Genomic DNA, 14,603 nt, shown 5'->3' with positions numbered 1-14,603 from the left:
CAACCAACCACCTGCCTGGAGCCAGAGGCCCCATCAACGGCTCAGCGGCCTGAGACCTTCCCGCTTTCCCCGTCCCTCCCCGCCCTGGACTTTCTGGCCCTCTCCCGGGCCGATCGGTGCTTCCATCCAACTGTCAGGCCGGTGCCTGCTGTCACCTGTCTGTCTCAGTGCTTTGCCCTAGCCCGCCCCCAATCCCTTCGGCCGCCCGCAGCGCCTGCCAGCTGCCCTCAGCGCCCCGACGGCCGACCCACAGGTGTGAGCTTGCTGGTCCACCACTGCCTGGCCTCTCCACCAACTGACCCTCCCAAAGGCTGACCTGACCACCCTCACACTCAGACACACACACACACACACACACACACACACACACCAGCGACTGTGACCAGCAATAGCCCCCTGGCTCCAGCTGTCCTGTAGCCGGTGACCAGCTGTGGTTCCCCGAGGATGAGCAACATCTTGGTTGCTTTTCAGAAAGGCGCTCCGAGGCTGTAACTCCAGCTCGGATTGTAGGCATACCCCACGCTGGCACACCACATCCCACAAAGTGGGGGAAGAGAGGGGCATCGCACAGACGTCCCCAGTCCAGACCAAGATGTTACCAACTCCAGCTCCCGGGAGACCCTCTTATAAACACCCACCCCGAACTATACCACCCGGAGCTTGTGAGGGCGAGAGAGGGCGGGGCAGGGGCAGGGGGGCAAGGGGCAGTGACTGTACCTCAGATGGGGGCCCCATCCCACATTGTCTTCCATTCCCAGGGTCCAGGGGACAGGGAGGGGAGGGGGAGGGGTGCCAGGGAGGGGGGGCGGGGGGCCCTGGGGGCCGTGTGTTCCGATTCATGGGGAGTGTTGAGACCGCCACACCAATAAACGCCTTTTTCCAAAGTCTCCGCCTGCCAGTGTCAACGTCAGTAAGCATATGGGTGAGTGGAGTGCAGACTCCTGGTTATTGGTGGTGCTTCCCCAGCGTCACTTCTGCCCTCCCCTTTCTCTTTGGTAGATTTGGAATTGACCTATTTACAGAGGTGGTCCCTGATTGGCTGAAGCTACTCGGCATAGCCCGTTTCCCACTGTGACTGGTTCAGAGGTGGGCACATGGCCCAGCCAGACTAATGAGAACGAACTCCAGGGCAGTGTGGATTTCCCAGGAAGAGCTGCTCTCTGTTGGGATAATGTGGCTCAATGGTATGAAGTCAAGATCTGCAGGATGTCTATTCTCCATCGCATGGAGAGATCTTGGGTCTGTGGGGATAGCACTGGTGGGGAAGACAATACATGGAGCCTGCGAGTGACAGAAACACCATGGAATGCAGAGTGGAAAGTCTAGAGAAACTGAGTCCATGATGACATCATTTGAGCAACTGGATCAAAACTTACCTGATGCCTACCTTCACTTACATAAGCAATAAAGTCCCATGTATGTTTAAACCAACTCATGTTAGGTTTTCAATTTCTAGTGATTACAAAAGAAATGAAAATTCTCAGTGACATAGAAGAGATGTAGAGGTTCCAGGACTCACTCCAACCATCACCTAAAAAGATCCAAGGCCTCTTTCATACCAAACTTTAGCCAGAATGGCTCACATCCTTTCCTCCCGAGACAGACATTGTTGCCTATGCCTTAGGTATTTGTTACACTTTCATCTTTGCCCACCTTCCATGACACAGACTGAGATATTTGATTTCCCAGCCTCCCTCACAGTGATATGGCCAGCTTTTGGTCAATGAGACTTAAGGGAAGTTTGCTATCAGGATTCCGGGAAATTTTTCCCTCATTCATGTGAGGAAAGGAACCCTGCTCTCTTCCTTCTGTCATTAGATACAGTTGTGTGAAGATGTGATGCCTGGAGCTACAACAGCCATCTTGTTACTTGAGACAATATGCCAACACACTGAGGGTGGCAAAGCAGAAGAACACAAAGAACCCAAATACTTGGTGGTGTCACTAAGTTGTTGAGCCACACTGAAACTACCTACCTCCATATTTCTTTCCATAAGTACTTTATTACTTATAGCCAAAATAATCTTCACTGATGCACTCCTTACATTTCCAGTGAGAAACTCAATTGGAAAAGGAAGTCATTCTGCTGGGGAGAGCAGCAGCAAGACCTGAAGTTCACTGGCCCCAGACATTTGATCAGATGACAAATACTTATGGATGTTTTTGTACCAAACTCTGTGTTAAATGCTGGTGATAAGGACACGGTCTCTACCTTTGTGTAACTCTCAGTTTAGAGAGGAAGTCAGAGGTTAAACAAGTAATTACATATTTACATACAAGAAGCAGGAGGTTCAGAGCCTCTAGGACCCAATTCATAGCCAAGGCAAGTTTGGGTCATGGGTTAGAAAAGGGTCCTCTAAGATGGTAACAGTTCCCTTTATACTTGAAATATTAATGATGCAGAGCAAAGAATCCTGCTCCAGGTGCAGTAAACTCTAGAAGCAAAGGCCTGGAGGCAAACTAAAGTATGGAGAAGAGAAGCAGGGGTGAAATTTCTGGAAGGGGACGTTAGAGAGGCCAACAGAGGCCAAACCACAAGGCTTCACAGGTCCCAATACGGAGCCTGGACAACTGAAGGGCAATGGGCATTCCTAGAAGGGCTTAAAGAGAAGAGGTATGTGATCTGATTTAAGATGAAGATTCTGGGAGCTAGATGGGGCGTAGCCTGGAGGAGGCAAACATCGATATAGGAAGACCTTTCCAGAGAATGAGGCAGGGCACCCTCTCCAGCTCCCAGTCGCACAGCACGCCCTGCCCGGCTGCCACAGACCCTTGCCTGCTGAAGGCTGTACAAACCACACTGTTCGGTTAGCAGGAGTCTCTCCCAGCCCTGGAGTCCCATCTCCTTAGCTGCATGAATACAGGGAGAGTCTTCTTGGGCGCTGAAAGAGGGAGACGGGAAGTCCCACTTTCCAGTTCAAACCGTCAATCACTGTGGGACAGGAAGTCCCTAACTGCTACGAAGGCGAAACAGGAAGTCCCGCCCCCAAAGTCCTGCACAGAGCGAGCTACTCGCCCGGCTCACACCTGTGTGGCTGCCCGAACGTTTTTGGGGCCCCCACCTGGAGGCATGCCGGTGGCCTAGAAGAGAGAAGAGGGACGGGGAACAACCACAAGAGTTACCCTGGATGTGACATAACTCACCCTTTCCCAGCGCTAGCTTGCACCATTCCAAAAATAGCTGAGTTCCCTCCATTTGCAAGGAGGAAAAAGGTCTAGTCACCCTTGGGAGAAATAAGGCATACAACAACTCAAATTTTATGGGGAAGAGATGTTCTTTCCCACTTCACAGAGAAAATGGAAGTTTTCCCAATTTTTATGGACATGAATGAAGGCATTTTGGGGAAATTGGAATTTCATGCATATATATAGGATGGAAAGTCCTGTCCAACTTCTGTGTATCAAAAAAAAAAGGGGGGGGGGGAATCTATCAACTTTCTGAACCAACAAAAAAAGCTGGAGGAAGAGAATTCTGACCATCTCCTCTGCTTGACTAAAACACAAAAATTTCCACCCCCATTCCAGGACCCTGGGGCACCCATACTCACTGGGTGGGCCCTGATTGGGCTAGGGCTCTCCAGTGGTATTTTGAGGGGCAGAGGCTGTGGGGTGTGCTCTGGGGTCACGCTCTGCACCTTCTTTTCCCGTTGGGGGACTATAGGGGTCCACTTCTTTTTCACATGTGCCTCTCCTGGGAAAGGGAGGAGGAAGAGAAATAGCAACACTTGATTGGCTGTACCCACGTGCCCATTCAGTCAATGGCAAAGGAAGCTGGGCGGAAGGTGGATTGGCTGGATTGGAGGTAACTCCTGCTGACTGGTTCAGAGGCTGAACCAGTGGGACTCTTTCCAGAGGTGGGTTCCCCACTCACTTCGAAAGCGGCACAGACAGCAGATGCCCAGGAGGAGAAGAGCTGCCAGGAGGGCCAGGCCTAGTAGGGACCCCAGAACAATGCCAGCGATGGCCCCGGGGCCCAGGGTGGGACCTGGAAGAAACCAAGAGAAAGGGAATGAGGGGAAAGGAACCAAAGCTGGACCTGTTTCCTGAGCCTTCTGCCTCAACCTCCCGCTCGTCAGAACCCAGGAATCAGAGACCCCATACACCCGCAGTTCATGGAACGTTTCCTGAATGACTGTGGTGTGTCTGGCATTCTGTCAGGTGGTGAAGATCCATTGGTGAGCAAACCAAGATACCGGCTATCCTGTGGGTTGATATTAATATTAGGAGGGAAATCAGAAACGAATGTGCAAATAGATAACATAATTACAGATTGTGTTCAGAAGAAAAAATAAATGTGCTATGATAGAAATTTGCTTTGGATGTCTCTGCTTTCAGGAGCAAAAGCAGACACATCACTTTGCTGGCAACGGTCACTATAGTCAAAGCTATGGTTTTTCTAGTAGTCATGTACAGATATGAGAGTTGGACCAGAAAGAAGGCCTAGCACCAAAGGACTGATACTTCTAAATTGTGCTAGAGAAGACTCTTGAGGGTCCTTTGCACTTCAAGGAGATCAAACCAGTCAATCCTAAAGGAAATCAACCCTGAATATTCATTGGAAGGACTGCTGCTGAAGCTGAAGTGCTAATACTTTGGCCACCTGATGCGAAGAGCCTACTCTTCGGGAAAGACCCTGATGCTGGGAAAGACTGAAGGCAAACGGAGAAGCGGGTGGCAGAGGATGAGATGGATGGATGGCATCAACCAATACAATGGACATGAACTTGAGCAAATTCCTGGGGATAGTGAAGGACGGGAGTCTGGCATGCTGTAGTCCATGCTGTTGGGTCAGATACGACTTAGCCACTGAACAACAACAAATGATAGAAATAATGGAAGAGGAGGTGACGTTTAGAAAAGTTGGCAAGGGAAGGTCCTTGAGGAAGTAACATTTGAGCAGAGACCTGGGGAATAGGGAGCCAGACATGCTAAACAGGGGGACAAGGGTGTTCCAAGCACAGGGAACAGAACATGCAAAGACTCAGAAGCAGGAAAAAGTTATCTGTGTCCAATGAAGGCCAGTGTGGGTAGAGGATATGGAATGAAGGTGGAAGAGGTAAGGGTTGAGGTTAGAGGGGTTAAGAGGGGCCAGAGCCTGGGCATGAAAGGCTTTTAAGCAAGGCAGCAGCAACATGGTCTGATTTGCATAACTCTGGCTTCTACTTGGAGGATGGATTGTAGGCTGGCAAGAGGGGGCATAAAGACACCAGGAAAATGGCTACTGCAGTCCAGGCAAGAGAGGACCGTGGTGTCTGACCAGAGTGTAGAAGTGAAGATGGAAAGAAGCAGATGATTAAGAAAGCATTTTGGAACAGAATTTGTACCCTGCTCTTGTGTGAAAATTGTATAAATTTTAATTATGTCGGATTGGCTCAGAGGGCTTTTCAGATCTACTATATCCTTCTACTTTTCTGTCTATTAATTCTATTAATTTTTGAGTGTGATATTGAAAGTCCAGCTAAATATCTTAATTTATCTATTTAAAAATAATTGCAATATATAGTTGAACTATGTGTAACTTTATTCTGTATTTTCCAAGTCTCCTGTAAATGTATTATCATATTTTCATAGTTTAAAAAATAAAAAATTTAAAACTCAAAAGAAAAAAAAAGCATTTTGGAAGGAAGTGATGGGACTCTGGACATATATGGGATGTTACAGGTGCTGTCAGCATGTGGGTGGTGCCATTTTCCAGGGTAGGAAGACTGGAGAGTTGACAGGAGTGGGGTGGGCAGAGTATAGTTTGGAGAAACATCAAGAGGTCTATTTTGGACATGTAAAGTCTGAAATAGTTGGACATTCAAAGTGAAGATGTCAAGTAGGGAGGTGGCTTTTCAAGTCTGGAGTTCAGAGGTCTGGGCTGGAGATCAGACATTTGAGTGTCATCTGAGTATTGATGATATTTAAGACAGTGAGAATGGAAAGGCCACACTGGGGAGAAGGATAGGTGGAGAAGAGAGCTAAGGACGGATGCATCCAGTACTTAGAAGCTGGGAGTATTCACAACTACTGAAACCAGCGCACTTCACAGCTAGAGAGCCTGCGCGCTGCCACGAAAGGTCCTGAGCAAGGCAGTGAAGGTCCCGTGTGTCGCAACTGAGACCGATGCAGCTAACTAAATAAATACAAATTTTGAAAAGGAAGTTGGAGAGTGTTACTAATTGTCTCCTCCCCCGAAAGATATAGGACCCGTGAACATGACTTTACTTGGAAATACAGTCTTTGCAGATGTAATCAAGTCAAGATGATATGCAAAGGCTTCATTTCCAAATGAGGTCACACAGGGACCTATGTATCTACATTTTTCCCAGCATCACTACTCTGGCCCTTTGGGGTCATTAATAAGTGAAATAAGGGTTTCTTGAACACAAGTCCTGAATACCACGACAGCTGATCTGACAACTGACAGTTTCAAAGTAACTAACAGGCAGGACACGCTGGACAAAGGGATGACTCACTTCCCAGGTGAGACGGAGTAGATGGCCTGAGATCTCATCACGCTACTCAGGCATGCAATTTAAAACTTATGAATCGTTTATTTCTGAGATTTTCCATTGAATATTTTCAGACCGCGGCTGACCCCTGGTAACTGAAACCTCGGAAATCAAAACCGAGGATAAAGGGGCTACTGTATCTTTTGCAGGGGGAAGCACAATTCAACCAATCAAGTCAAGATGAGATCATGAGGGTGGGCCCTCATCGGATATGACTTGTGTCCTTACAGAAGACAGACACACAGACAGGGAGGAGGAGACTGTGAGAGGCTGGAAGCAGAGGCTGGAGTAATGCCAAGGATTGACAGTCACTGTCAGAAGATAGAGGGCTTCCCTGGTGGCTCAGCTGGTAAAGAATCCGCCTGCAATACGAGAGACCTGGGTTCGATCCCTGGGTTGGGAAGATCCCCTGGAGAAGGGAACGGCTACCCACTCCATTATTCTGGCCTGGAGAATTCCATGGACTATATAGTCCATGGAGTCACAAAGAGTTGGACACGACTGAGCGACTTTCACTTTTGCTTTATCAGAAGCTAGGAGGAGGCAAGCGAGGATTCTTCGCAGAATCTCAGAGGCAGGGACTTCCCTGGGGGTCCTGAGGTTAAGAATTCGCCTTCCAATGCAGGGGATGTGTGTTCGCTCCCTCATCGGGGAACTAAGATACAACATGCTTTGGGGCAACTAAGCCTGTGGGCTGCAAGGAAGCCCCAGTGCAGTCAAAATTTAAAAATTAATTTAAAAAAAGAATCTGCCTTATTCAGATAGGACGTGTGGTTCGATCCCTGGTCAGGGGAGTTAAGATCCTACAGGCCACAGGCAGCTAAGCCCCGTGGGTCACAACTAAAGAAACGCGCACACGCTCCAGAGCCCGGATTCTGCAAGAGCAGCCCGTGCACCACAAGAAACACACAGCACAGGGGAAAAAACAAACAAACAGAAAACAACAGTCTCAGAGGCAGCGTGACCCTGCACAGACTCCTGGCTTCCAGAGCTGGCAGAGAATACACTTCTGTTGTTTCCAGCCACACAGTTCAAGGTATCTAGTTACGGCAACCCCAGGAAACTAACACAGAGAAGGAAGGAAGATCCAACTAAAGAGACTTGAGAGGAAGTCCAGGAGAAAGGCTCCAACTCACCGGCCTGGTAGATCTGGCTTTGGGAGGGCGTCCCTGGCTGGTCCCCCAGGGTGGGCAGGATACGAAAGACCCAGGTCCTGGGGTTCTGAAGAGGGAGGGGCACCACAGCTGAACGCTCCTGAGGCCCCAGGATGAGCAGTGAGACCCAGTCCTTGGAGGCGATGGCTCTGCCCGGGTCAGGGCCCTCCACCTGTGCCTGGATCTGGAAACGGCTGATCAGGGCCCCACGCTCCACATCCCAAGTCAGCACTGCTGCATCCCGGGTTCTCTGCAGCCTCCACGAGGAGATGGATGGTCCTAGGGGTTGAGGGGGGGATCAAGGTGGAAGCTGGATTCACTGGTCCAAGAGGGAAAGGAACGGGGGTCACGGACCTGGACTCCTAAGTCCTAGGAGCAGAGGGTCTGGAGACCACAACTCCTGGATCTAAGAAAGGAAGAGACTGGGGGTCTGGACTCCTGGGTCTGAGGGAGCAAGGGTTTGAGGGTTCCCTGGAAGAACTGACTGGGGTCCAGGATTCCATGAGAGATCAGGGATCTGGGGGTGGGAGTCCTAGGGTCTGGGGTTGGAAGAGGCCCAGGACCAAGATCTCTGTGTCTGAGGAAGGAGGGGCTGGGGGTCTGGAGCACTAGGAACTGGCTGGAACCCCAGTCTCTTGGGTTTGGAAGAAGAGAGGTTCTGGGAGAAGATGGGACTCACCAATGAGGGTGATCTTGTCGACCCCAGCACCCAGCGCCCCACTGCACAACACGGAGTAATTTCCCAGGTCCCGATCCAGGCTGAAGTTGCCGATGAGAAGTCTCCGCCCGTCCTCCGTGAGCCGCAGGCGTCCCCCGCCTCCTGGGGCTAGGGGCCGCCCTTCCCGGGCCCAGGATGCTCGGGAAGGTGGGGGACAGCCAGACGCCTGCAGCGCTACCTCTGCCTCCCCGGACCGTGTCTCCTCCACGATTGGATGAAGCAGGACCTCTCGGGGGGCCTCTGCAGGCGGAAGAAACCCGAGCAAGAAAGTCAAAGAAGGAGTCCTGCGCCCTTCGGTAAATCTGATAGGGCACCTTAGCCACAAGAGGAAGATCTGCCCTTTCACTCCCTCCCTCATTCATTCGTCTGACTTTCTTAACGAGGACATATGAAGTACGTGCAACAGACCAGATCCTATTATTCTCAACCATCTGTTGCTCTGAACATGCGGGGAAGTGTCAGTTCTCTTGCTGGGTCCTGGAAAGAAAATTTGGACCAGCCCCTGCTTGAGGTATAGAGAAAACCTCCGAACATCTGTAGGGTTGAAAACAGAGGAAATCCCCCTCCCTCGGGTCCTGAAGGAGCAGAGCCATACCCCCCCGGGGGAAGCAGTAAGGAAACCCCACGGACTCTCACCCGGGGTGACAGTGCACGTGCGCGTGGTCACCAGGTGGTGAGCAAGGCAGGTGACAGGGACGCCGCTGAGCCGGGGGTGGGCAGGAACCACTGCCTGGAGGGCAGAGGACGTCAGTCCTTCCCGGGCGCCTTCGGGGAGACCCTGGAACTTCAGGGAGGCGGCAGGGACCCCGCCGGGCCACGAGCAGTGGAAGCGGAGGCTGCGATCCCCAGGACCCCCTTCGACTGAGCACTGAGGGGACCCGGGGGGCAGATCTGTGGAGGAAAGGGAGAGATCAAGGGGTCAGTCGGCTCTGTATCCTCTCCCCCCCAGCCCCTTCACTCCTCTTCTTCACCTGGCCCCGCCCGGTAGGCACTGACCCCGCCCATTCTCGTGTAAACCCCTCTCGCTTTCCGGCAACTCCAGGGCTGAGTGGACAGCCCCACTGCCTGTCCCTGATTTCCTAAGGAAGCTTCATCTTGCCACTCTGATTCCTTTCCTCCCGCTCGTAGCCCCGCCCACTTTTCTAGCCCCACCCCTTCCACCAGGGTCTCCGCCCCCTCTTTGATTACTCCACGAGTGAAACTCCAATACTTTGGCCACCTCATGCGAAGAATTGACTCACTGGAAAAGACTCCGATGCTGGGAGGGATTGGGGGCAGGAGGAGAAGGGGACGACAGAAAATGAGATGGCTGGATGGCATCACCGACTCGATGGACATGAGTTTGAGTGAACTCCGGGAGTTGGTGATGGACAGGGAGGCCTGGCAGGCTGTGATTCATGGGGTCTCAAAGAGTCGGACACGACTGAGCGACTGAACTGAACTGCTGCTGCTGCTAAGTCACTTCAGTCGTGTCCGACTCTGTGTGACCCCATAGACGGAAGCCCACCAGGTTCTCCCGTCCCTGGGATTCTCCAGGCAAGAACACTGGAGTGGGTTGCCATTTCCTTCTCCAATGTGTGAAAGTGAAAAGTGAAAGTGAAGTCGCTCAGTCGTGTCCGACCCTTAGCGACCCCATGGACTGCAGCCTACCAGGTTCCTCCATCCATGGGATTTTCTAGGCAACAGTACTGGAGTGGCTTGCCATTGCCCTCTCCGGAACTGAACTGAGCCTCTTCCTATTGACCTCTTCCCTTTTGTTGACATCCCTGCCCTTCCTACAGGACCCTGCCCCCTTTCTAGAATGAATCCACCCCTTCCTCTTGTGACTCCGTCCCCTTTCCCAGGTAACTTCTTACTTTTCCTGATCCCAGTTGCTGGCCCAAGCAACTTAGGCCCTTTCCTATCTCCTACTTTTTGTCATTTACTTTGTTGTTCAGTCGCTCAGTCGTGCAGCTCACCAGGCTTTCCTGTCCTTCACTATCTCCCGGAGCTTGCTCAAACTCATGTCCATTGAGTCAGTGATGCCATCCAACCATCTGTTGCCCCCTTCTCCTCCTGCCTTCAACCTTTCCCAGCATCAGGGTCTTTTGTGATTTACGTCCGCTGCTTGATCTGTTGAGATTGCCCCTTGCCCAGGAGTCCCCGCCCTCTCGGTGCTGACCCAGGCCCTTCTCCTGGGCATCCCTGGTCTTCTACAGAGATCTCCGCCCCTCCCTGCCGGTCCCGCCCCTCCACGCTGGCCCCGCCCCCTCCAGGAGTCCCAGTCGCTCGCTGGTACCGCCCCTTCTCCCGGGCATACCCGTCCCTCCTTGGTGGCCCTGCCCCTGCATCCTGCCCAGCCGCGCTCACCCGCCACCGTGAGGTTGAGCAGCGAGCGGCGGCGGCTGCCGGTGCGCGGGTTCCTGGCTATACAGGCGTAGGCGCCGGCGTGGCCGGGCCGGGCCGCGGGCAGCAGGAGGCGCGGGCCGGTGGGCACGGCGGCCTCGGCGGGGTCGGCCAGACTCCAGGTGATGTCGGCCGGTGGCCGCGAGGCGGCGGTGCAGCTCAGGGTCACGTTGCTGCCCGCGGTGACATACAGGGCGGGGTTGGCGTCGCGGTTCGAGGAGACAGTGATGACCGGCAGATCCGGACCGTCTAGGCAGAGGAAGGGGGTTGAAACCGCGAAGGTCGGGGTCATCTGGGACCGCCCGAGGATTTCCGAAGACTGGACATTCTCCCTAGGGACTCCAGGAGCCTGAGCTCTCAGATCCGTGTCCCCGACCGGAGACGTCCCCCCAACTCACAGAAAACACTGACGTCGGCCGCTGTCTCCGTGTGGCCGAAGGGGCTGTGGACGCGGCAGGTGTACCGGGCGTGGTCGCTGCGCACCGGACGCGCGATGAGAAGCTGGTCGCCCTCTGCGCGGATCCGCGGTGGCTTCGCTCCCGCAGACTCCACTGTATCCAGGGCGCGTCCGTCCCGCATCCAGCTCAGCTCCCCGCGACCTGGCCCCCACCCCATGCAGCGCAGCCGGAGCTCCGCTGCTCCTTCCTGGGTCTCCGGAGCCTCGGGTTGCATGGACAGCTCGGGGAGGGGCTCTGGGGTAGGGGGCACGGGCTCAGGTCTAGGCTCTCAGCCCCTGCCGCCCTTAGGTCCGAGACCCAGTCCCTGCCACCTCTTACACCCAGGACCTGGCCCAGCTGAGTCCCCGTCTTAGCCCTCCCCTTAGCCCCAGGAATCCTCTTCTCACAGACTTGAGTCCCCAACTCTCTCCTCTCCAGGACTCAGGAGTCAGTGCCCCCAGGAGTTTTGGTCCCCAGGTTCAACTTCCCTCAAGCATCGGCCTTGACCCCCAGCTCCTCTTCTGCCTCTTCCCAACCCAGGAGTCCTCTCCCTTGTCTAGGAACCCCTTGCTCTGGGGAGGACACAGCCGCAGAACAGTGGTAATCTGCCTACCAGCAGGCCCCTGCAGTCAGAAATCTGGAGCTCAGAGCCCACTTACCATACACACCCACCGTGAACTCCTGGATCTGCCGGGAGACCCCAGCCCGGATGACCTCCGCTGTGTAGACCCCAGCATCCTCCAGCTGAGCAGAGGTGAGCTCCAGGCCCCCTTGGGCCTGGTCAAATCGTAGGCGGTCTTGGTAAGTGGGGTCCAGGCTTGTCAGAGGGGCCCCTGGACCCAGGCCCTCTGGCCCCAGGCCCCCCGCTGCTAACACCTTGGAACCTCGGCGCCAAACCACCAGAGGGGGCGGGGGGCCAGGGTAGGGAGCTGGAACCAGCCGGAGCTGGATGGTGGTGCCCACCAGGACCGCAAGAGGCTCCCCTGCCTGCGGGAGCAAGCTTGTCCCCGCATGGGCCTCCGAGGACACTTTGGAACCCAGGCTCTGGGCAGAGAACTCAAGATCCCCGTCCTTAGGGGAGTATTTTGAATCTGGGGCCTCCACAGAGACTTTAGTATTGGGGATGTGAGCAGAAATGCTGGAAGCTGGGGTCCTAACAGACAAGGAAGGCTCCCGGCTTGGGGCAGCAACTTGCGAACCCAAGGTGTCAGGAGATACATTGGAACTGGGGATTCCAAAGAAGGGTTCCAGATTCAGATTTTCGCTCTCAGCAGAAATATTGGACCCGAAGGAATCGTTCAAATTCAGCCCCTTGGGAGACCATTCGGAAAGCAGGGTATCCGTGGAGACTTCTGAGCCTGCCGTCTGATCTGGGAATTTCCAGTTGGGGGGATTGGTGGAGGGAACTTTCGCACCCGGGCCCTGGGAAGAGCTCTCTGGGTCCGAGGAGAGACTGGTTCTCTGAATTTCAGAAGAGGCTTGGAAGGCGAGGACCTCTGCTCCGGAGGCTGCAGAGGAGACGAGGGGAGGGTGTTGCTGGGCTGCAGCAAAGGGGGCAGGTGGGGAACCGGCTGAGCCGGGGGCTTACCCAGGAGCAGGAGGAGAGGCAGAGCCCGCGAAGTGTCCATGGTGCTGACCGCACCCGTGAGGATACTGGAGTAAGACCCAGGGCCTGCACGGATCCCTCTGGGGCTGGACAAGTCTGACAGGACTGGTAGCTTCCTGGGTGGAGAAGAAAGACAGGTGTAATGGGAGGTGCCAGGATCCCCCACCCGGACCTGGTGGCTGAGCCACTGACCCCACCCTATTAGTCCTCATCAGCTGGTCCCAGCTCAGGGCGTGGTGCCTAACCTGACCCCTGCATCCCCACTTGCCTGGGGTCGGCGGGGGCGGGGAAGATGTTGAGAGTGGAGTCCCAGCTAGAAACTTAGTAGCAAGGTTGTGGAGAGGGGCAGGGGAGGTGAAGCCAGGAAGACTGCCTGGAGGAGGGTGAGGCGCCCTTTCAGATAGCCCTGCTCTGATGGCTGTGGTCTTCTTCCTCTGCAGCCTCCTGGCCTCCTCTGCAGCCTCCTGGCCTCCAGTCCACTCTGTCCTGCCAGGCCTCAAATACTCCTGTCTGATCCTGCTCCTCCTCTGTTCTCCACGGTCCCTTTTTGCCCTCAAGGCCGTTTCGAGTGACTGTCTTCCACTCAATCACATCTCCTGAGACCCAGAGTCTCCTTGACCCCTAGACCTTCATACACCATCTGTCCCACTAAACTTAGGATCTTTCCTCTAACCCCACCCTCAGGCATTCTTCATCTCCAGTCAGCTCCACATGCTAGAGGGATGCTGGAAGCCTTCCTCCTGCCTCTCTTCCGCTCACTGCTGTCAATCTCCAGATCCCATACCACCCTCTCGGCCCCCTGAATCTCTCTGCTCCATCCCTTCCTCTCTTTCTACTGGCATGACCCCAGCACAGGCCCTGACTTCTCCTTCTGCCCCCTTGCCTAGCTGCCTCCCTCCAGCCCATGGATCCCCAGATGGTCCTCGAGTCTGTCTAACCCCAGAGCTGCTCTCCCCAGCCAACCCTCACAGCCCTCCCATGGCTCCCTAGCACCTGCCCCGGGAAGACAACCAAGTTCCTCATCCAAACATCCAGGTCGGGCATCACTTAGAGCCACCCACTCCTTTTCCCCTCCAGCACTTACTCTTTGAACACCCCACCATTCTTCAGCCCATCTCTCCCTTCCCAGCCTTGGCCCAGACAGTTTCCTCTGCCTGGAATGTTCTGGCTCACTCCCCCACCCCCTCCCACCTAGCTAAACCACAACTTGTCCTTCAAGTCTCACCTTATTAGGAACCAAAATAATAATTACCCACTTATCATGCGCCAGGAACTGTGCAAAATGCTTCTCAAGCATTACTGGTCAGAGCCCCTTCTAAACGCTCTATGAGCTGAGTGTTTATAAACCAGGATACTGTGGCTCAGAGATGTCAAGGGACCTGCTGGAGGTTGCCCAGGTAGGGGGAAGAGCTTAGTCTGTGATAGACAGGCTGCTCACTCCTCCTGAGAGCTTCCCCCCAACCCCATGCTAATGATAATAATGGTCATAATAGACTGAGAATTTTCTGCACATTAGGTATGGTTCTGAAGGTGCTGTTGTAATTAACCCTTCAAAATCCCATGGGGTAGGTTTTGTAGCTTTAAAATGGCAACAAATGCCACACTTCTTCTATTAAGAAATAAGGTCTATGCCTCATTTCCTTGGATCTGGGTGGGCTCTGGGATTGTTGGACCAAGAGAGGGCACAGCACAAGTGGCCCTGTGTGTTTCTGCATCTAGGCCTTGAGAGATTGGCACTGTCCACTGTCTGAACTGTGGGGCACGCCCTCTTGGGAGCCAGCTGCCATGATGAGAGGAAGCTCAATCACC

The 14,603-nt window shown here is 53.9% G+C and overlaps 1 protein-coding gene across 2 annotated transcripts; it reads right to left on the bottom strand.

Moving 5' to 3' along the window:
- Positions 1 to 861: 861 nt before the first annotated feature.
- On the bottom strand, positions 862 to 13,062 carry VSIG10L (V-set and immunoglobulin domain containing 10 like). Of its 2 annotated transcripts, XM_055411382.2 has the most exons (10): positions 12,777 to 13,061; positions 11,848 to 12,696; positions 11,150 to 11,443; positions 10,716 to 11,000; positions 9,003 to 9,257; positions 8,328 to 8,606; positions 7,631 to 7,927; positions 3,872 to 3,985; positions 3,549 to 3,691; positions 862 to 3,081 (listed from the first exon to the last, which is right to left on the bottom strand). In XM_055411382.2, the coding sequence occupies exons 1-10, from the start codon at positions 12,814 to 12,816 to the stop codon at positions 3,022 to 3,024; spliced, it is 2,616 nt and encodes an 871-aa protein (XP_055267357.2). In that variant the 5' UTR covers positions 12,817 to 13,061; the 3' UTR covers positions 862 to 3,021. The 2 variants fall into 2 exon arrangements, with proteins under 2 accessions (XP_055267357.2, XP_055267355.2); XM_055411380.2 differs by lacking the exon at positions 862 to 3,081 and having other exon boundaries at positions 3,107 to 3,691; positions 12,777 to 13,062.
- Between the last annotated feature and the right edge of the window lie 1,541 nt (positions 13,063 to 14,603).

The sequence above is a fragment of the Moschus berezovskii genome, chromosome 22, assembly GCF_049115385.1.
Source record: "Moschus berezovskii isolate FMDL1 chromosome 22, NW_MosBer_1.0, whole genome shotgun sequence".
Taxonomy (NCBI): Eukaryota; Metazoa; Chordata; class Mammalia; order Artiodactyla; family Moschidae; genus Moschus; species Moschus berezovskii.
This window is presented reverse-complemented; position numbering and strand designations above follow the sequence as displayed.

Excerpts from the sequence above, each read along its gene's own strand:
- VSIG10L (XM_055411380.2), bottom strand. The coding sequence starts at position 12,816 with ATGGACACTTCGCGGGCTCTGCCTCTCCTCCTGCTCCTGG. Across the intron at positions 12,697-12,776 it reads GCCTCTCCTCCTGCTCCTGG|CCTCCGGAGCAGAGGTCCTC; the intron begins GTAAGCCCCCGG and ends TCTCCTCTGCAG. Across the intron at positions 11,444-11,847 it reads GTTCACGGTGGGTGTGTATG|AGCCCCTCCCCGAGCTGTCC; the intron begins GTAAGTGGGCTC and ends CCCCTACCCCAG.